The sequence below is a fragment of the Natator depressus genome, chromosome 13 (genome assembly GCF_965152275.1).
Source record: "Natator depressus isolate rNatDep1 chromosome 13, rNatDep2.hap1, whole genome shotgun sequence".
NCBI lineage: Eukaryota > Metazoa > Chordata > Testudines > Cheloniidae > Natator > Natator depressus.
In genome coordinates, this window is record NC_134246.1 from 41,536,896 (window position 1) to 41,557,941 (window position 21,046).

A 21,046-nucleotide genomic window follows, 5' to 3' on the forward strand; every position below is an offset into this window, starting at 1 on the left:
TGACAGAGATTTTGTGTTTGTGTCTGTGACCGTGAAACACATAAGTAGTTATGTGTCTAAATGACATTTCAATGTCCAGGCTGAAATAAGGATGTGCCTTTATATTTGGTAGTAAAACAGTGGGGAAAACTCCTGCACAAATTTTCATTAATTCCTGCAGCTGTCAAAGTGCAACGCAATGGCCTCCAGATGGCAGCACGTGACCACAAGCCTGTTTGTTTGCTTTCAGAACAGGGTTTGCCACATTTTTATTACATTTTCTTTTCAGATCAACCCAGCAGGGCCTGAGGGATTTCTGTTACTTCGCTCTCGGTTTTAGGTGATGGGGAACCGTCCACTTTCAATGCAGTTTGTAGTTCCTGTGATTTGAACATGCAGGCTGAGAGTTTGAAACTAGCCTAAGAGAAAAAGATGCCCGATTCCCATTAAAATTCATGCAGCTTGAGTACCCACATTTCCAAAGCAGCCTAAGGGAACTAGATGCCCAAATACTTTTGAATTTCAATGGAAGTTGATCCTCTAAATCCCCTAGGCCTTTTTGAGAATGCCAGCCTCAGTATAAATCTGGGAGTTCTCTTTCCAGGAATAACTGAGCTCCTCTGAGCATACCATGATGTTTGCCCCTGTGCAGAGCCCTAAGTGCCAGTTAAGTCCAGAAGTGAGGGTTAAGTGTCCCTTGGGTTAAATGTCAACCCAGGATGGAATTTCAACTAGGCTTTTCAAAGGAGCCTAGGGGAATTAAATGCCCAGCAACCATTAGTTCTGAATAGATCCACAAGGAACCCAGCCCATACTTCCCCAGCCCACAGTGAGATATTAATAGATTGACTGATGGATAGATCCTAAAGTGAGAAGAGACCTTTGTGATCATCTAGTCTGACCTCCTGCTTTAACACAAGCCAGAGAAGGATACTCAGGGATACCCGCACCCAGCCCATATCTTGTGGCTGACCTAGAGGAAAGACACCCAGTCTTGATTTAAAGACTTCAAATGATGGAGAATCCACTGTGTCCCTGGGTCAGTTGTTTCAGTGTTTAATTACCCTCACTGTTAAAAATGTGCACTTTCTTTCTAGTCTTAATTTGTCTCACTCCAGCTTCCAGCCATGGGATCTTATTCTGCTTTTGTCTTGTTCCATCTCCTCTTTGCCCCGAATTTCTGAGTGCCATTCTGGTGCCGCCTTTTCCCAGAAATCAGGAAGAGGTTTTCTTCTCCAGAAACCCAACTGTGGCAGGTCTCACCCCACTTCATAGCCCTTCCCCCACCCCCACACCCCTTTCCTGCCAGTGCTCGCCTCCTAACTTCACCTGCAGGAGTCAGTTTCTTACAGTAGAGAGAGGTGTCAGGTTTTTGTTCAGGGCTCCACAAGCACCTGCAACACCATGGAGAAGTATCCCTTCCTATTGATGTACTCTGAGGCAAGGTGGTCTGTGGCTAAAATTGGAATGTATGTGCCATCAATCGGCCCGCCACAGTTAGGGAAACCCATCTCTGCAAAGTCATCCACTATTTCATGCACATTTCCCAGAGTCACGGTCCTCCATAGCAGGATATGATTTATTGCCCTGTAGACTTGAAGTAATACAGCCCCAACAGTGGACTTTCCCACTCCAAATTGATTTGCAACTGACCGGTAGCAGTTTGAATTCGCCAGCTTCCACACAGCAATTGCAACACGCTTCTCTACGGACAGGGCAGCTCTCAGCCTGGTGGCCTTGCGCCGCAGGTCGGGGGACAGCTCAGCACAGAGCTCCAGGAAGGTGCATCCTAAGGTTCTGTACCCGCTGGTCTTCATCCCACACCTGCATGACAATGCGATCCCACCCATCAGTGCTTGTTTCCCTAGCCCAAAAAGCAACGGTCTACCGTATGCAGCTGCTCTGTGAATGCCAAAAGCACTGATAAGTTGCTGCCGTCCATATCACACTCGGGTGCCTGCGGGTTGTCCTCTGTCATTAACTTAACGAGTAACTGTGCTGCCATGCGCAGTGTCCTTATGGCAGCTGACAGTGCATAGGAGAGAAGCGCGGGATCCATCCTCTCTCACTGCAGATGCTGGCGCGCACTAGAAAGACGGACCGCTGGAAAAATGGTGCGAAAGGAAGCCGGAAACCCTTGGAGGGCTGGGACAGAAAGCAGTGCATGATGGGACATTTTGCACGTCCCAGGATGTGCCGTTCTCCATTTCTGCCTTCCCACAACACCTATGGGCAGATGGTGTCACCAGGCGCTGTGGGATTCATACGCACAGTGCGTTGCTCAGACTGCTGACAATGGTGCCCCGAATGTGGACATGATCTGTCGACAGAGGGAGAAAATCTAGACACGCTTTGGTGCCTTTGCTTTTGTCGATTTTTTCATGATGACATCGACAAAACTTGGTAGTGTAGAGAAGCCCTCGCAGGGGTGGAAGTTTATTGTCTCCAAAATTGAGTGTTTTTTTCCGACAAAGTCCCGTTGCAGGGCAGTGTGTACGCTCTCGCTATTTTGCTGCCAAAAGGCAGTTTTGTTGACAAAACTTGGCAGTGTAGACAAGCCCGCAGACTCGGGGAGGTTTTTGTTCAGCTCGCCCTGCATTTCCTCTCGCTGTGCCTCTCACGGCGCAGTAATACACCCCCGAGTCCTCCACCGCCACCTTGGTGATGCGCAGCGCGGCGGACCGGCCGGAGGGGTCAATGGACAGTTCAAACCGCTCCGACGTCTCCGCGGAGTTGTAGCCAGAGATCACAGCTCGAGGGGTAGCTCCGGGGCGCTGATAGTACCAAAAAATTCTCTCGTAGCCAGCGACACTGTGGTTACAGGGGAGGTCAGCCCTGCCCCCCGCCAGGAAAAGCAGCGCAGCAGGCTGAGAAACCTTCCCGTCCACCGCTCCGCCTGGGAATAAAAGAAAACCACAGCATGAAAAATCCCCCAGACACAGACAGGGAAACTGGCAGCAGCAGAAGCAGCAGCGTGAAGTGTCGCCGAGAAGGACACCTGGACACAGGTGAAAATTGATAAATTAAGGGGGGAATAATGCCCAGAAATGCCACGTGGGAATCTGACTCACTGGAAACAAGGAGCAGCGCAGTCATGGAGACCAGGGTTTTAAGCATCCTCTCAATGAAGATTCGGTGTCTCTGCGCTTCTGCAAGAGGAGCAGCTCCGTTTTCTCTCCACTCAGGCACCCCCAGCCCCCAGCAATGTTAAAAGAAATTAATTAAGCTCTTCTCGCAGAGGGAAGCCGGCCTCTGTCTTCTGAGGGCTGAAGGAATCCGGGAACGCTGCTTCCGCTCCGAATTAAATTGTGACTTTTTGTGTCAAGCACCAAACCTCTCTGTGCTTGGTTGGTAGCTGCCTTTGCGCTGAGCTGCTAAAAAGTCTCGCAGGGTCCGGGACTGGAGGGGTTGGGGTGAGGCTTAACGGAGGAAGTGGAGAGAAAAAAACTGGATTTATAGACCAACCAGAAAGTGGTCTCAGTTCTGGAGAGCCCCCTCCCGGGTTCTTGTCTGAACGGCACAGGGATACGGGGGAGCAGAAAACTTTGTTCTGGCTTTCATGGGCGCGGGGGGGGAGGGGGGGTTAGTTTTGTTTGTTTCTTGTTGCTAATGAAACGTGGATGACCTTATAGCTTTGAAGCCAGAGATATTTTGCATTCGGCTCCCTTAAGGGAAGGTGGTTTCCCTCTGATTATGTTTAGAAATGAACTTTCCTTGAGAAAGTATCCCGTGGGAAAAAAAGAAAAGAAAATGAATTCGTGTCTCGGATTTCTTGTAATCTAGTCACCACAATGAACACATGTGGAGTGACTCCGGATTTACGCTGATCTTCACACAGCTGTCCCAGGATCTGAAGGCCTGGGTTCCAGTCCCCTGGTCCTCACGATATGGCCCCGTTGATTTCACTAGAGCTGTTTTCATTTATAACAGGTCAGGATCTGTCCCTATGGCTGCCATGGAATTACGCTGCTTTAAACCACCTGGGGAACTGCCCCTGCATTTCCTCCCCTAAGCTGCCTGTCAGAGACTGAGGGTTTTTGCCCTGAGCCCAGCTCTGCCTGTGTCACTGTGCATCCACCGCGCAGAGGTAGCTGCCTGAGTCCCCCAGCTGGGAGTCGGTGATGTGCAGAGAGCTGCGTTTCCCACTTTCCAGGCGCTCGCCTATGAACCGCCCCACAGTGACATTGTTATTAGAGCTTGTGGTCAACAGGTGAGTCGGCCCTTGCCCAGGCAACTGCTGGTACCAGTAGAAGATTTGGTAAGCGCTGGTGAAAGAGCAGGACAGTGTGGAGACCTCCCCTTCCCCTGCAATCAGCCACTCGGGGCTCTGAACCACTTGGGCTTCGCAGAGGGAGACTGCAGGGAAACAAAATAATAGCAGGTAAAATAAAGAATATGAGAGTGTTACATTGTCTGTTTATCTATGGATCTAACTATCTAGCCTTCCCTCTGCAGCCTCCATCCATCATTCTATTGTTCCATGCCCAATATCTATTTCTACATGTCTATATATCAATACAGATAGATATAGATCTTTCCATCTACATCTCTATATTTCTCTCTGTTCTCGTCCCGAATCTTAAAAAGCAGGACAAGAAATGCTAACAAATAACTCCAACGCAATATTACTATTCAAATAGATCAGATGCTGAATTATGGCCCATTGGCAGACCCCTCTCTCCTGACTTGTGCAGTAGCTCTTTAGATAGATCGATAGATAGATGGATAGATAGATAGATAGAGGCGGTATATGGGGATGGATGGATAGATAGATCGATAGATAGATCCCTACTGACAGAGCCATGAAGAAAGGCTAACAGATCTTGTCCCTCACTGACTTCCAAGATTCTGCATCTTTGTGCCCTTTAGAACGAGAAAATATTTGTTTCACTCACACAGAAAAACAAAGGTGAGGAGAAGGCTCCACAGAGCAGCTCCACTCTCTGAGGCCATGGTGAGCTCCGTTTCTTCTCTCCCTTGCAGATGCAGATACCGAAGCAGAATCAATCCAAGGAGGGTCTGAAGGAGACCAGTGGAAACGAGAATTTTCTGTCCTTTCAGGTTTCAGTCTTCTCAGGGGGAAGGATTCTCCGCCTATAGAGGCTGCTGTTTCATTGTGTGCCCCGGGGAGGAACAGCAGCTCTGTGAACTGGGCTGGGCTGGGTACATTGAGGACAGCCCGGACCTCAGGCTGTGGGAATTAACCAGGGTCTGCAGGGGAGGAGGGTGAGCCCTCTAGCGCCATCTGCTGTCCGGTTAGAGAAAAGCGGGGGAGAAATTCTTTGATACAGGGGAATTCCAGCTTTTATCATGGGAATGATACGGAACCAGGCACAGCTGCACCATCCATTTTCTCCTGTGGATCTTGGCCGATTTACATCAGCTGGGGGCATGGCTCCATTGACGCCAATAGACCACTGCCAAGTTAGGAAAGCTGAGATCTAACCCCTTGAAAACACAGACAATTGGTAAGTAAGAGCCCCTGGGAAGCAGGTCTATGGGGAGAAACAGAGCAGGAGAGTTTGCAGTTTTTTAGAGAGATATTAATAGGGGTACAAAAGCAAACTATCCCAACCAATAGGAAAGTTAGGAATTGTGGTAAGAGGCCACCTTGGCTTAATCAGGAGGTCTTCAATGACCTGAAAGTCAAAAAAAAAAAAAAAAAAAGTCAGGCAAAAAGCAGAAACTAGATTAAATTACAAAGGACAAATACTTTTAAAAACGCACAAGCATGTAGGGACTAAATTAGAAAGGCCAAGGCACAAAATGAGATTAAACTAGTTAGGATCATAAAGGATATCAAGGCAGTATTTGACAAATAAATAAGAACAGAGAGGAAGACCAAGGACAGGATAGACTCATTACTCACTAAGGATGGAAAGAGTATAACAGAAAATGCTGCAATGGCTGAATTGTTCAATGCCCTTTTTGTTTCAGTTTCCACCCCCCTCCCCCCCCCCAAAAAAAGTTAAGTAATCAGGCAGCTAACATAGTGAACATCAGTGTAAATGGGGCAGGATCTGAGCTAAAACAGGAAAAGAACAAATTAAGAATTACTTAGACAAGTTAAGTGTCTTCAAGATAGCAGGGCCTAATGAAATACAGCCTAGAATACTTAAGGAACTGGCTGAATCCATTAGCAATTTATCTTTGATAACTTAGGGAGGACAGGACAGATACCAGAGAACTGGAGAAGGGCAAATATAGTACCTAGTTATAAAAAGGGCAATATGGAAAACGAGGGGAATTATAAACCAGTAGGCTTAATTTCAGTATCTGGAAAGATAATGGAGCAAATAATCAGTCAATCTATTTGTAACCTCTGAGATGAAAATAAGGTAATAAATAACAGTCAACATGGATTTTCCAAGAAAAAAATCATGTCAAACCAAGGTAGTAACCTTCTTTGACAGAATAACAAGTTTTGTGGGTGGGGGGAAGCTGTAGATGGGATATTTCTCAACATTAGTAAGACTTTTGATACAATCTCACATAACTTTGTCATAAACAAACTAAAGAAATATCACCTAGACCAGGGCTTCTCAAACTCGGTCCATGGCTTGTTCAGGGTAAGCCCCTGGCACACTGCAAGATGCTTTGTTTACCTGAGCATCTGCAGGTACGGCAGCTCGCAGCTCCCAGTGGCTGCGGTGCAGCGTTCCTGGCCAATGGGAGCTGCGGGAAGCGGCGCGGTCCAGGCCACCACTTCCTGCACCTCCCATTGGCTGGAAACAGTGAACCGTGGTCACTGGGAGCTGCAAGCTGCCGTACCTGCAGATGCTCAGGTAAACAAAGCATCTTGCAGCGTGTCAGGGGCTTACCCTTAACAAGCCATGGACCAGGTTTGAGAAGCCCTGGTCTCGATAATTCTTACTCCTTCTTCAGTGCATGGGATTGGACTCTACGACTGATCAGTGTCCCTTCCAGTTCTACATTTCTATGATTCTGTGATCGACTTCCATGGACTACTGTTGCTTTGCAACATCTGGGAATATGTCCCTGCATCTCCTCCCCTAAGCTGTCTCTCAAATACTGAGGGTTTTTGCCCTGAGCCCAGCTCTGCCTGTGTCACTGTGCATCCACCGCGCAGAGGTAGCTGCTTGAGTCCCCCAGCTGGGAGTGGGTGATGTGCAGAGAGCTGCGTTTCCCATTTTCCAGGCGCTCGCCTATGAACCGCCCCACAGTGACATTGTCATTAGAGCTCGCAGTCAACAGGTGTCGGCCCTTGCCCAGGCAGCTGCTGGTACCAGTAGAAGCTTCGGTAAGTGCTGGTGAAAGAGCAGGACATGGTGGAAACCTCCCCTTCCCCAGTAACCAGCCACTCGGGGCTCTGAACCACTTGGGCTTCACAGCAGGAGACTGGAGGGAAACAAATGGGTGCAGTAGCTCTGAGAGAGAGAGAGAGAGAGAGAGAGAGAGAGAGAGATCTTCATTTCTCTATCTATCTAAGAGATTTTAACTCTCACTGACATCTAAGAATCTGCATCCTTTTGCCCTCTAGAACAAGGAAATATTTGTTTCACTCGCAGAGAAAAACAAAGGTGAGGAGAAGGCCCCACAGAGTAGCTCCACTCTCTGAGGCCATGGTGAGCTCTGTTCTTCTCTCCCTTGCAGATGCAGATACTGAAGCAGAGTCAATCCGAGAAAGGTCTGCAGGAGACCAGTGGAAATGAGAATTTTCTGTCCCTTCAGGTTACAGCCTCTCAAGGGGAAGGATGGCAATGATACAGAGCCATACACCTCTTCAACATGCATTTACTCCAATGGACCTACCCCGATTTAAAGCAGCTGGGGATATGGCTACATTGACTCCAATGGACCACTGCCAATTCAAAAGAGCTGAGGATCTGTCCCCTTGAAAGCTCAGAGAATTGGTAGGTAAGATCCCCTGGGAAGCAAATCTATGGGGGGGAAAGAGTTCAGGAGAGTTGGCGGTTTTTAGAGAGATATTATGAAGGGCACAAGAGCAAACTATCCCAAGGTATGGGAAGGTTAGGAAGTATGGTATGAGGCCACCTTGGCTCAACCAGGAGGTTTTCAATGACCTGAAGCTCAAAAAAACAAAAAGAAAAAAAAAAGAAAGAAAGAAACAGGCAAACAGTAGAAACGAGAGCAAATATTAAAAAACAGCAGCACAAGCATCTCGGGAACAAATTAGAAAAGCCAAGGCACAAAATGACATTAAACTAGCTAGGGTCATAAAGGATAACAAAGTATTTTACAAATATACAAGAAGAATGAGGAAGACCAAGAACAGGGTTGGCCCACTACTCAATAAGGATGGAAAGACAATAACAGAAAATGCAGCAATGGCTGAATTGTTAAATGCCTATTTTGTTTCCGTTTTCACCAAAAAAGTTAAGTGATTGGGCAGCTAACATAGTGGACGTCAGAGTGTAAATGGGGGTAGGAACTGAGGCTAAAACAGGAAAAGAAAAAATTAAGAATTACTTAGACAAGTTAGATGTCTTCAAGTCGGCAGGACCTGATGAAATACATCCTAGTAACTGGATGAAGAGTTCTCTGAGCATCAGTGATTATCTTTGAGAACTTATGGAGGACGGGAGAGACAACAGAGGACTGGAGAAGGACAAATGTAGTGCCTGTCTTTAAAAAGGGAATATGGACAACCCTGGGAATTATAAACCAGTCAGCTTAATTTCAGGGTCTGCAAAGATAATGTAGCAAAACATGATCAAACAATCTATTTGTAATCTCCTAGAAGAAAATAAGATAATAAATAACAGCCAGCATGGATTTGTCAAGAACAAATCATGTCAAACCAAGGTAGTTCCCTCTTTAACAAGTCTCATGGATAGGGGAGAAGTGGTAGATGGGATATGTCTCAACTTTAGTAAGACTTTTGCTACTATCTCACCTGACTTTCTCAAAAACAAATTAGAGAAATATCACCCAGACAAATCTTATATAAGATGGGTGCACAACTGCCTGGAAAAGTGTACACAGAGAATAGTTATCAATGGTTCACAGTTGAGTTACAAGGGCATATCGAATGGGGTCCCATGGGGAATCTGTCCCAGGTCTTGTTCTATGAAATATCTTCATGAATGGTTTATGGACAATGGCACAGAGAGTACACTTGTAAAGTTTGCAAAGGATACTAAGCTGGGAGGGGTTGCAAGTACTTTGGAGGACAGAATTAGAATTCAGAATTATCTTGACAAACTGGAGAAGTGGTCTGAGTTAAATAGGATGAAATTCAATAAGGACAAATACAAAGTACTCCACTTAGGAATCAATTGCACAAACAGAAAATGTGAGATGAGTGCCTAGCAAGGAGTATTGCAGAATAGGACCTGGGAGTTACAGTGGATCACAAACTAAATATTAGTCAGCTACATAATATGGTTGCCAAAAAAATGAACATAATTCTGGAATGTGTTAGCTGGAGCGCTTTAAGCAAGAGAATGCATCCGACGAAGTGGGCATTCACCCATGAAAGTTTATACTCCAATAAGTCTGTTAGTCTATAAGGTGCCAGAGGACTCTTTTCCGCTTAAGCAAGAGAAGTAATTCTTCCACTCCACTCAGCACTGATAAGGCCTCCAATGGAGTATTGTGACCAGTTCTGAGCACCACACTTCAGGAAAAGTGTGGACAAAGCCTAGGGGGCAGCCACAAAAATTATGAAAGGTCTAGAAAACATGATCTGTGAGGGAAAAGAGAAAAAACTGTGTATGTTTCATCTGGAGAAGAGAAGGAGGGGAGACATGATAACAGTCTTCAAATAGGTAAAAGGTTATTTTAAAGAACAAGATGATAAATTGTTCTTCTTAACCACTGAGGACAGGACAAGAAGTAATGAGCTTAAATTGCAGCAAGGAAGATTTAGGTTAGACGTTAGGAAAAGCTTCCTGTCAGGGTGGATAAGCACTGGAACAAATTGCCTAGGGAGGTTGTGGGATCTCCATCATTGGAGGTTTTTAAGACAAACACCTGTCAGGGGTGGTCTAAATAATATTCACTCCTGCTTCACTGCAGGGGACTGGACTCTACGACTGATCAGTGTCCCTTCCAGTTCTACATTTCTATGATTCTGTGATCGACTTCCATGGACTACTGTTGCTTTGCAACATCTGGGAATATGTCCCTGCATCTCCTCCCCTAAGCTGTCTCTCAAAGACTGAGGGTTTTTGCCCTGAGCCCAGCTCTGCCTGTGTCACTGTGCATCCACCGTGCAGAGGTGGCTGCTTGAGTCCCCCAGCTGGGAGTGGGTGATGTGCAGAGAGCTGCGTTTCCCACTTTCCAGGCGCTCGCCTATGAACCGCCCCACAGTGACATTGTCATTAGAGCTCGCAGTCAACAGGTGGGTCGGCCCTTGCCCAGGCAGCTGCTGGTACCAGTAGAAGCTTCGGTAAGTGCTGGTGAAAGAGCAGGACATGGTGGAAACCTCCCCTTCCCCAGTAACCAGCCACTCGGGGCTCTGAACCACTTGGGCTTCACAGCAGGAGACTGGAGGGAAAAGAAATAATAGCAGGTAAAGTAAAGAATCTGAGAGTGTTACATTGACTCTTTATCTATGGATCTATCTATCCAGCCTTCCCTCTGCAGACTCCATCCATCACTCTATTGTTCTATCCCCAGTATCTATATCTACTTGTCTATACAGTTAGGTATAGATCTTGCCATCAGCATCTATTTATTCTTCTCTGTACACTCCCTGAATCTTAAAAAAGCAGGACAAGGAATGATAACAAAGAACTCCAAAGCAATATTACTGTTCAAATAGATCAGAGGCTGCGATATGTCCCATTGGCAGGCCCCTCTCCCCTGATGGGTGCAGTAGCTCATAGTTAGATAGTGTAATGGAGAGCTATCTATCTAACTATTTACCTATCCATCTATAAGATCTTGCCCCTCACTGACTTTTAAGAGTTTGCATCTTTTTACCCTTTAGAACGAGAAGATATTTGTTTCACTCACAGAGAAAAGCAAAGGTGGGGAGAAGGCTCCACAGAGCAGTTCCACTCCCTGAGGCCATGGTGAGCTCCGTTTCTTCTCTCCCTTGCAGAGGAATATACCGAGGCAGAGTCAATCCGTGGAAGGTCTGCAGGAGACCAGTGGAAATGAGAATTCTCCCTCCCCTCAGGTTTCAGCCTTCTCAGGGGGAAGGATTCTCCGCCTACAGAGGCTGCTGTTTCATTGTGTGCCCCGGGGGGGAACAGCAGCTCTGTGAACTGGGCTGGGCTGGGTACATTGAGGACAGCCCGGACCTCAGGCTGTGGGAATTAACCAGGGTCTGCAGGGGAGGAGGGTGAGCCCTCTAGCGCCATCTGCTGCCCTGGGACAGAGAGGGGATGGGAAGAAGTTCTTTGCTTCAGAGGAATCCCAGCTGAAGGATCACGAGAATGATACAGAAGCAAACACAGTTTCATTCCCCATTTTCTACACTGATTTACACCTGCTGGGGGTATGGCTACATTGGCTCCAATGGACCACTGCCAATTTACAAGAGCTGAGGATCTGTCCCTTAAAAACTCAGAGAATTGGTAAGTAAGATCCCCTGATAAGCAAGTCTATAGGGAAAAAGAGAGCAGGAGAGTTGGCAGTTTTTCTAGAGGGATATTATTATGGCCACAAGAGCAAACCATCCCAATGTATAGGAAAGTTAGGAAGTATGGCCAGGAATCATGGCCAATGGGAGCTGCGGGGGTGGAGGCTGCATGCCAGGGCAGCAGCATGGGCCACGCAGAGCCACTTGTTCCCCTCCACACACACAACAAAGGGGAGCTGCCCCAGGTAAGTGACCCTCAACCCAACCCCCTAACCCAACCCTGAGCCCTCTCCCACACCCTAATTCCCTCTCAGACCCCACACCCCAACCCTGAGCCCCTACCCTGAGCCCAAGCCCTGAGCCTGCTCCAGCACCCTAAATCCCTTCTAGATGGTAGACCCCCACAGCAAAACCCCGAGCCCCCTCCCAAACCCTAACTTTTGCCTAGGACCCAGACCCCAACCCTGAGCCCCCTCTCGCACCCTAACTCCCTCCCAGACCCCGCACTCCCACCCCATCCTCCTACCCTGAGCCCCCTCCCACACTCCAAACCCCTTGGTCCCAGCCTGGAGCCACCTCCTGCACCCCTAAGGCCTCATCCCCAGCCCCACCGTAGAGCCTGCACCCCCAGTTGGATCCCTCACCCCTCCCACACCCACCCTCCTGTCTCAGTCTTCTCCCACATACTGAACCCCGCATTTTTGGCCCTACCCTGGAGCCGAGGGGCCCCACAAAATCTAAGAGCCCCAGGACCCCAGAAGAGTTAATCCAGCCCTCGAAGGAGTACTGCAGAAAAGGATCTAGGGGTTGTAGTGGATCGCAAACTAAATATTAGTCAGCATTGTAATATTGTTGCAAAAAAAGTGAACATCATTCTGTGACTCAAGTATTGCGACCAGTTTAGGGCACCAGACTTCAGGAAAAATGTGAATAAAGCCCAGGGGGCAGAAACAAAAATTATTAAAGGTCTAGAACACATGATCTATGAGGGAAAAGAGGAAAAAACTACATGTTTCATCTGGAGAAGAGAAGGAAGGGAGACATGATAACAGCCTTCAAGTAGGTAAAAGGTTGTTTTAAAGAAGAAGGTGATAAATTGTTCTCCTTAACCGCTGAGGACAGGACAAGAAGTAATGAGCTTAAATTGCAGAAAGGGAGATTTAGTTTAGACGTTAGGAAAAGCCCCCTGTCAGGGTGGTTAAGCACTGGAATAAATTGCCTATGCAAGTTGTGGAATCTCCATCACTGGGGATTTTTAAGACCAGGTTAGACAAACACCTGTCAGGGACGGTCTAGATAATACTTACTCCTGCTTCAGTGCAGAAGCCTGACCTATATAACCTATCAGTGTCCCTTCCAGTTCTAATTTCTATGATTCTGTGATTGGCTTCCATGGAGTAATGTTGCTTTACACCGTCTGAGGATCTGTCCCTGCATTTCCTGCCCTAAGCTGTCTCTCAGAAGATGAGAGTTTTTGCCATGAGCCCAGCTCCGCCTGTGTCACTGTGCTCTCACTGCACAGAGGTAGCTGCCTGAGTCCCCCAGCTGGGAGTCGGTGATGTGTAGAGAGCTGCGTTTCCCATCTTCCAGGGGCTGCCCCACGAACCGCTGCTCGGTAGCGTTCCCCTGAGGGCTCACGGCCAGCAGGTAGGTCAGGCCTCGCCCAGGGAGCTGCTGGTACCAGTGGAAGGTTTGGTACTTGGTGGTGAACGCGCAGGACAGGGTGACAACCTCCCCTTCCCAAGTAACCAGCGACTGGGGGCTCTGATCCACTTGGGCTTCACAGCAGGAGACTGAAGGGAAACAAAATACCAGTTAAAATATAGGTGAGAGTGTTTTACTTTGTCTGTCTACCTATCTGACCATTCTTCCCTATGTGCTATCTCCCTATCCTTCCCTCTGAAGCACCTTTCCGTCCATCCATTGACCCATGCACCCTATCTCTCTCCACCTAGAATCTTCCCCAGTCTGAAAAGAGGCAAGAAATGCTAACAAAGAACCCCGGGACAAGATGACTCTGTAAATAGATCAGACACGGAGTGTGTCCCATTGGCAGCCCCCTCTTTCCCATATATAGGTGGTGTAACTCTGAATCAAACAGAGCAGGGAACTGAATCAAATACGTCTCCAGTCATTTCTGCCTCAATGTCCGACAAGCGAAGCAGCTGGCTTGGAGGAGCCCAGAGTGTTCTGAGCAGAAACTTACAGTGCAAAGGAAGAAAGACCCAGAGGATTTGCAGCCTCATGATTCCCAGAGGGGTGAGGTGAATTTCTGGCACCGGTAGCAGCCGGGCACTGAGGTGCAATGGTGCCTGGCTCATCTCGGCCTGATGTTTTGTTAGGCTCAGACACATCATGTGACACCCCCAGCCTAGGATCCTATAACTGCCGCCGCTTGCTCCTGCACAAGCTCAGCTGCCCTCTCACGGCTGTACACCCCCAGCGTAGACAAAGGCACCCAGCAAGAGGGGCTTCCTTGGGAATATCTCAACAGCACCCGCTGCGATGAGGCAGGAGGGTCCAGTGGCTAGAACGTTAGCCAAGGCCTGGGTTCGAGTCCTTCCTCCACCACAGACATTCTGGGTGGCTTTCAGCAAATCACTCAGGGCCACGTTTTTAAAGGGTGGCCCAGTGGGGTTTTCAAACACACCCAGGACCCCTAACACCCATTGATTTCAAAGGGTGTTTGGCACCGAGGCACTTGTGAAAAATCCCACCAGGTACTTAAAGCCCTTTAAAAATCTGCCATTTTGTTCCTCAGATCCTCAGCCATAAAATGGGTGTAACTTTCCCACCTCACACGGGTATTGTGTGGGCCAATAAAGTGATGATTGTGAGGTGGGTAGACACTGTGATAATATGGCCAGAGAAATACCCAATGCAGGCAGTTTTAGGCTGGAATGGTCAAAGATTTCTGAGGGAGTTTGTAGCCCAATTTCCCTTGAATTCCACAGGGAGCTGAGCGCCTAATTCCCTTGGGCTCCTTTGAAAATATTTTAAACGCGTTTTTGTCCCATCCCACCCCCCGACCCAACCCCTGCAGTATCTCAGCAGCAGACAGACATGACTGGATTTAGCCTGGGATTTTCAAAGGAACCAAAGGGATTTAGGAACCCATGTCCTGTTGAATTTCAGTGACATTTGGCCACCTAGCCTCACAATGGCACATTTCTTGAGTTTTTATGAAGTTAAGGAGTCTAGCAATAGTTATTCTCAGTCAGAGGAAATAAGGGGACAGATTTTCAAATATTTCTGATATCAAGAAGGCCAGAAATGACCAGGTTGCAGCAGATAAACGAATGTGTGTGTGTGTGTGTGTGTGTGTGTGTGTGTGTGTGAGAGAGAGAGAGAGAGAGAGAGAGAGAGTTGTGTGCAAGACTTTGAGAGAGTACATTTATGTTTGATCTGCATGCATGAGTGAGTTTGGGATGTGTGTGAGTGTGTGTGTCACTTTATGAATTTGAAGGTTGTGTATGAGTGATTGTGTGGCTGTTTGTTGTATGTAAGAGCAAATTTGGTATATGTGTTATTCTGGGAGTGCGTGACTTGTTTGTGCGTGTGAATTGTGAGTTCACTTATGTAGAAATTGTGTGTGTGTGTATGAGAGACAGAGAAGAAAGAGAGTAACTTTGTGAGTGTGTGTGACAGAGATTTTGTGTTTGTGTCTGTGACCGTGAAACACATAAGTAGTTATGTGTCTAAATGACATTTCAATGTCCAGGCTGAAATAAGGATGTGCCTTTATATTTGGTAGTAAAACAGTGGGGAAAACTCCTGCACAAATTTTCATTAATTCCTGCAGCTGTCAAAGTGCAACGCAATGGCCTCCAGATGGCAGCACGTGACCACAAGCCTGTTTGTTTGCTTTCAGAACAGGGTTTGCCACATTTTTATTACATTTTCTTTTCAGATCAACCCAGCAGGGCCTGAGGGATTTCTGTTACTTCGCTCTCGGTTTTAGGTGATGGGGAACCGTCCACTTTCAATGCAGTTTGTAGTTCCTGTGATTTGAACATGCAGGCTGAGAGTTTGAAACTAGCCTAAGAGAAAAAGATGCCCGATTCCCATTAAAATTCATGCAGCTTGAGTACCCACATTTCCAAAGCAGCCTAAGGGAACTAGATGCCCAAATACTTTTGAATTTCAATGGAAGTTGATCCTCTAAATCCCCTAGGCCTTTTTGAGAATGCCAGCCTCAGTATAAATCTGGGAGTTCTCTTTCCAGGAATAACTGAGCTCCTCTGAGCATACCATGATGTTTGCCCCTGTGCAGAGCCCTAAGTGCCAGTTAAGTCCAGAAGTGAGGGTTAAGTGTCCCTTGGGTTAAATGTCAACCCAGGATGGAATTTCAACTAGGCTTTTCAAAGGAGCCTAGGGGAATTAAATGCCCAGCAACCATTAGTTCTGAATAGATCCACAAGGAACCCAGCCCATACTTCCCCAGCCCACAGTGAGATATTAATAGATTGACTGATGGATAGATCCTAAAGTGAGAAGAGACCTTTGTGATCATCTAGTCTGACCTCCTGCTTTAACACAAGCCAGAGAAGGATACTCAGGGATACCCGCACCCAGCCCATATCTTGTGGCTGACCTAGAGGAAAGACACCCAGTCTTGATTTAAAGACTTCAAATGATGGAGAATCCACTGTGTCCCTGGGTCAGTTGTTTCAGTGTTTAATTACCCTCACTGTTAAAAATGTGCACTTTCTTTCTAGTCTTAATTTGTCTCACTCCAGCTTCCAGCCATGGGATCTTATTCTGCTTTTGTCTTGTTCCATCTCCTCTTTGCCCCGAATTTCTGAGTGCCATTCTGGTGCCGCCTTTTCCCAGAAATCAGGAAGAGGTTTTCTTCTCCAGAAACCCAACTGTGGCAGGTCTCACCCCACTTCATAGCCCTTCCCCCACCCCCACACCCCTTTCCTGCCAGTGCTCGCCTCCTAACTTCACCTGCAGGAGTCAGTTTCTTACAGTAGAGAGAGGTGTCAGGTTTTTGTTCAGGGCTCCACAAGCACCTGCAACACCATGGAGAAGTATCCCTTCCTATTGATGTACTCTGAGGCAAGGTGGTCTGTGGCTAAAATTGGAATGTATGTGCCATCAATCGGCCCGCCACAGTTAGGGAAACCCATCTCTGCAAAGTCATCCACTATTTCATGCACATTTCCCAGAGTCACGGTCCTCCATAGCAGGATATGATTTATTGCCCTGTAGACTTGAAGTAATACAGCCCCAACAGTGGACTTTCCCACTCCAAATTGATTTGCAACTGACCGGTAGCAGTTTGAATTCGCCAGCTTCCACACAGCAATTGCAACACGCTTCTCTACGGACAGGGCAGCTCTCAGCCTGGTGTCCTTGCGCCGCAGGTCGGGGGACAGCTCAGCACAGAGCTCCAGGAAGGTGCATCCTAAGGTTCTGTACCCGCTGGTCTTCATCCCACACCTGCATGACAATGCGATCCCACCCATCAGTGCTTGTTTCCCTAGCCCAAAAAGCAACGGTCTACCGTATGCAGCTGCTCTGTGAATGCCAAAAGCACTGATAAGTTGCTGCCGTCCATATCACACTCGGGTGCCTGCGGGTTGTCCTCTGTCATTAACTTAACGAGTAACTGTGCTGCCATGCGCAGTGTCCTTATGGCAGCTGACAGTGCATAGGAGAGAAGCGCGGGATCCATCCTCTCTCACTGCAGATGCTGGCGCGCACTAGAAAGACGGACCGCTGGAAAAATGGTGCGAAAGGAAGCCGGAAACCCTTGGAGGGCTGGGACAGAAAGCAGTGCATGATGGGACATTTTGCACGTCCCAGGATGTGCCGTTCTCCATTTCTGCCTTCCCACAACACCTATGGGCAGATGGTGTCACCAGGCGCTGTGGGATTCATACGCACAGTGCGTTGCTCAGACTGCTGACAATGGTGCCCCGAATGTGGACATGATCTGTCGACAGAGGGAGAAAATCTAGACACGCTTTGGTGCCTTTGCTTTTGTCGATTTTTTCATGATGACATCGACAAAACTTGGTAGTGTAGAGAAGCCCTCGCAGGGGTGGAAGTTTATTGTCTCCAAAATTGAGTGTTTTTTTCCGACAAAGTCCCGTTGCAGGGCAGTGTGTACGCTCTCGCTATTTTGCTGCCAAAAGGCAGTTTTGTTGACAAAACTTGGCAGTGTAGACAAGCCCGCAGACTCGGGGAGGTTTTTGTTCAGCTCGCCCTGCATTTCCTCTCGCTGTGCCTCTCACGGCGCAGTAATACACCCCCGAGTCCTCCACCGCCACCTTGGTGATGCGCAGCGCGGCGGACCGGCCGGAGGGGTCAATGGACAGTTCAAACCGCTCCGACGTCTCCGCGGAGTTGTAGCCAGAGATCACAGCTCGAGGGGTAGCTCCGGGGCGCTGATAGTACCAAAAAATTCTCTCGTAGCCAGCGACACTGTGGTTACAGGGGAGGTCAGCCCTGCCCCCCGCCAGGAAAAGCAGCGCAGCAGGCTGAGAAACCTTCCCGTCCACCGCTCCGCCTGGGAATAAAAGAAAACCACAGCATGAAAAATCCCCCAGACACAGACAGGGAAACTGGCAGCAGCAGAAGCAGCAGCGTGAAGTGTCGCCGAGAAGGACACCTGGACACAGGTGAAAATTGATAAATTAAGGGGGGAATAATGCCCAGAAATGCCACGTGGGAATCTGACTCACTGGAAACAAGGAGCAGCGCAGTCATGGAGACCAGGGTTTTAAGCATCCTCTCAATGAAGATTCGGTGTCTCTGCGCTTCTGCAAGAGGAGCAGCTCCGTTTTCTCTCCACTCAGGCACCCCCAGCCCCCAGCAATGTTAAAAGAAATTAATTAAGCTCTTCTCGCAGAGGGAAGCCGGCCTCTGTCTTCTGAGGGCTGAAGGAATCCGGGAACGCTGCTTCCGCTCCGAATTAAATTGTGACTTTTTGTGTCAAGCACCAAACCTCTCTGTGCTTGGTTGGTAGCTGCCTTTGCGCTGAGCTGCTAAAAAGTCTCGCAGGGTCCGGGACTGGAGGGGTTGGGGTGAGGCTTAACGGAGGAAGTGGAGAGAAAAAAACTGGATTTATAGACCAACCAGAAAGTGGTCTCAGTTCTGGAGAGCCCCCTCCCGGGTTCTTGTCTGAACGGCACAGGGATACGGGGGAGCAGAAAACTTTGTTCTGGCTTTCATGGGCGCGGGGGGGGAGGGGGGGTTAGTTTTGTTTGTTTCTTGTTGCTAATGAAACGTGGATGACCTTATAGCTTTGAAGCCAGAGATATTTTGCATTCGGCTCCCTTAAGGGAAGGTGGTTTCCCTCTGATTATGTTTAGAAATGAACTTTCCTTGAGAAAGTATCCCGTGGGAAAAAAAGAAAAGAAAATGAATTCGTGTCTCGGATTTCTTGTAATCTAGTCACCACAATGAACACATGTGGAGTGACTCCGGATTTACGCTGATCTTCACACAGCTGTCCCAGGATCTGAAGGCCTGGGTTCCAGTCCCCTGGTCCTCACGATATGGCCCCGTTGATTTCACTAGAGCTGTTTTCATTTATAACAGGTCAGGATCTGTCCCTATGGCTGCCATGGAATTACGCTGCTTTAAACCACCTGGGGAACTGCCCCTGCATTTCCTCCCCTAAGCTGCCTGTCAGAGACTGAGGGTTTTTGCCCTGAGCCCAGCTCTGCCTGTGTCACTGTGCATCCACCGCGCAGAGGTAGCTGCCTGAGTCCCCCAGCTGGGAGTCGGTGATGTGCAGAGAGCTGCGTTTCCCACTTTCCAGGCGCTCGCCTATGAACCGCCCCACAGTGACATTGTTATTAGAGCTTGTGGTCAACAGGTGAGTCGGCCCTTGCCCAGGCAACTGCTGGTACCAGTAGAAGATTTGGTAAGCGCTGGTGAAAGAGCAGGACAGTGTGGAGACCTCCCCTTCCCCTGCAATCAGCCACTCGGGGCTCTGAACCACTTGGGCTTCGCAGAGGGAGACTGCAGGGAAACAAAATAATAGCAGGTAAAATAAAGAATATGAGAGTGTTACATTGTCTGTTTATCTATGGATCTAACTATCTAGCCTTCCCTCTGCAGCCTCCATCCATCATTCTATTGTTCCATGCCCAATATCTATTTCTACATGTCTATATATCAATACAGATAGATATAGATCTTTCCATCTACATCTCTATATTTCTCTCTGTTCTCGTCCCGAATCTTAAAAAGCAGGACAAGAAATGCTAACAAATAACTCCAACGCAATATTACTATTCAAATAGATCAGATGCTGAATTATGGCCCATTGGCAGACCCCTCTCTCCTGACTTGTGCAGTAGCTCTTTAGATAGATCGATAGATAGATGGATAGATAGATGGATAGAGGCGGTATATGGGGATGGATGGATAGATAGATCGATAGATAGATCCCTACTGACAGAGCCATGAAGAAAGGCTAACAGATCTTGTCCCTCACTGACTTCCAAGATTCTGCATCTTTGTGCCCTTTAGAACGAGAAAATATTTGTTTCACTCACACAGAAAAACAAAGGTGAGGAGAAGGCTCCACAGAGCAGCTCCACTCTCTGAGGCCATGGTGAGCTCCGTTTCTTCTCTCCCTTGCAGATGCAGATACCGAAGCAGAATCAATCCAAGGAGGGTCTGAAGGAGACCAGTGGAAACGAGAATTTTCTGTCCTTTCAGGTTTCAGTCTTCTCAGGGGGAAGGATTCTCCGCCTATAGAGGCTGCTGTTTCATTGTGTGCCCCGGGGAGGAACAGCAGCTCTGTGAACTGGGCTGGGCTGGGTACATTGAGGACAGCCCGGACCTCAGGCTGTGGGAATTAACCAGGGTCTGCAGGGGAGGAGGGTGAGCCCTCTAGCGCCATCTGCTGTCCGGTTAGAGAAAAGCGGGGGAGAAATTCTTTGATACAGGGGAATTCCAGCTTTTATCATGGGAATGATACGGAACCAGGCACAGCTGCACCATCCATTTTCTCCTGTGGATCTTGGCCGATTTACATCAGCTGGGGGCATGGCTCCATTGACGCCAATAGACCACTGCCAAGTTAGGAAAGCTGAGATCTAACCCCTTGAAAACACAGACAATTGGTAAGTAAGAGCCCCTGGGAAGCAGGTCTATGGGGAGAAACAGAGCAGGAGAGTTTGCAGTTTTTTAGAGAGATATTAATAGGGGTACAAAAGCAAACTATCCCAACCAATAGGAAAGTTAGGAATTGTGGTAAGAGGCCACCTTGGCTTAATCAGGAGGTCTTCAATGACCTGAAAGTCAAAAAAAAAAAAAAAAAAAGTCAGGCAAAAAGCAGAAACTAGATTAAATTACAAAGGACAAATACTTTTAAAAACGCACAAGCATGTAGGGACTAAATTAGAAAGGCCAAGGCACAAAATGAGATTAAACTAGTTAGGATCATAAAGGATATCAAGGCAGTATTTGACAAATAAATAAGAACAGAGAGGAAGACCAAGGACAGGATAGACTCATTACTCACTAAGGATGGAAAGAGTATAACAGAAAATGCTGCAATGGCTGAATTGTTCAATGCCCTTTTTG

At 47.8% G+C, this 21,046-nt stretch overlaps 2 long non-coding RNA genes and 1 gene segment (V, D, J or C); 2 read left to right on the plus strand and 1 right to left on the minus strand.

Moving 5' to 3' along the window:
- The first annotated feature begins 2,154 nt into the window (after nucleotides 1–2,154).
- Nucleotides 2,155–5,661, plus strand: LOC141997043 (uncharacterized). The gene is made up of 2 exons (XR_012641677.1): nucleotides 2,155–4,360; nucleotides 4,963–5,661. It is a non-coding gene; the product is annotated as an uncharacterized LOC141997043 (long non-coding RNA).
- Nucleotides 5,662–12,994: 7,333 nt separating this feature from the next.
- On the minus strand, nucleotides 12,995–13,815 carry LOC141997202 (T cell receptor alpha variable 41-like). The segment is given in 2 exon segments: nucleotides 12,995–13,287; nucleotides 13,701–13,815. Coding segments are annotated over 2 exon segments (408 nt in total).
- A 3,475-nt stretch (nucleotides 13,816–17,290) lies between these two features.
- LOC141997044 (uncharacterized) lies at nucleotides 17,291–20,797 on the plus strand. The gene is made up of 2 exons (XR_012641678.1): nucleotides 17,291–19,496; nucleotides 20,099–20,797. It is a non-coding gene; the product is annotated as an uncharacterized LOC141997044 (long non-coding RNA).
- Nucleotides 20,798–21,046: the final 249 nt, after the last annotated feature.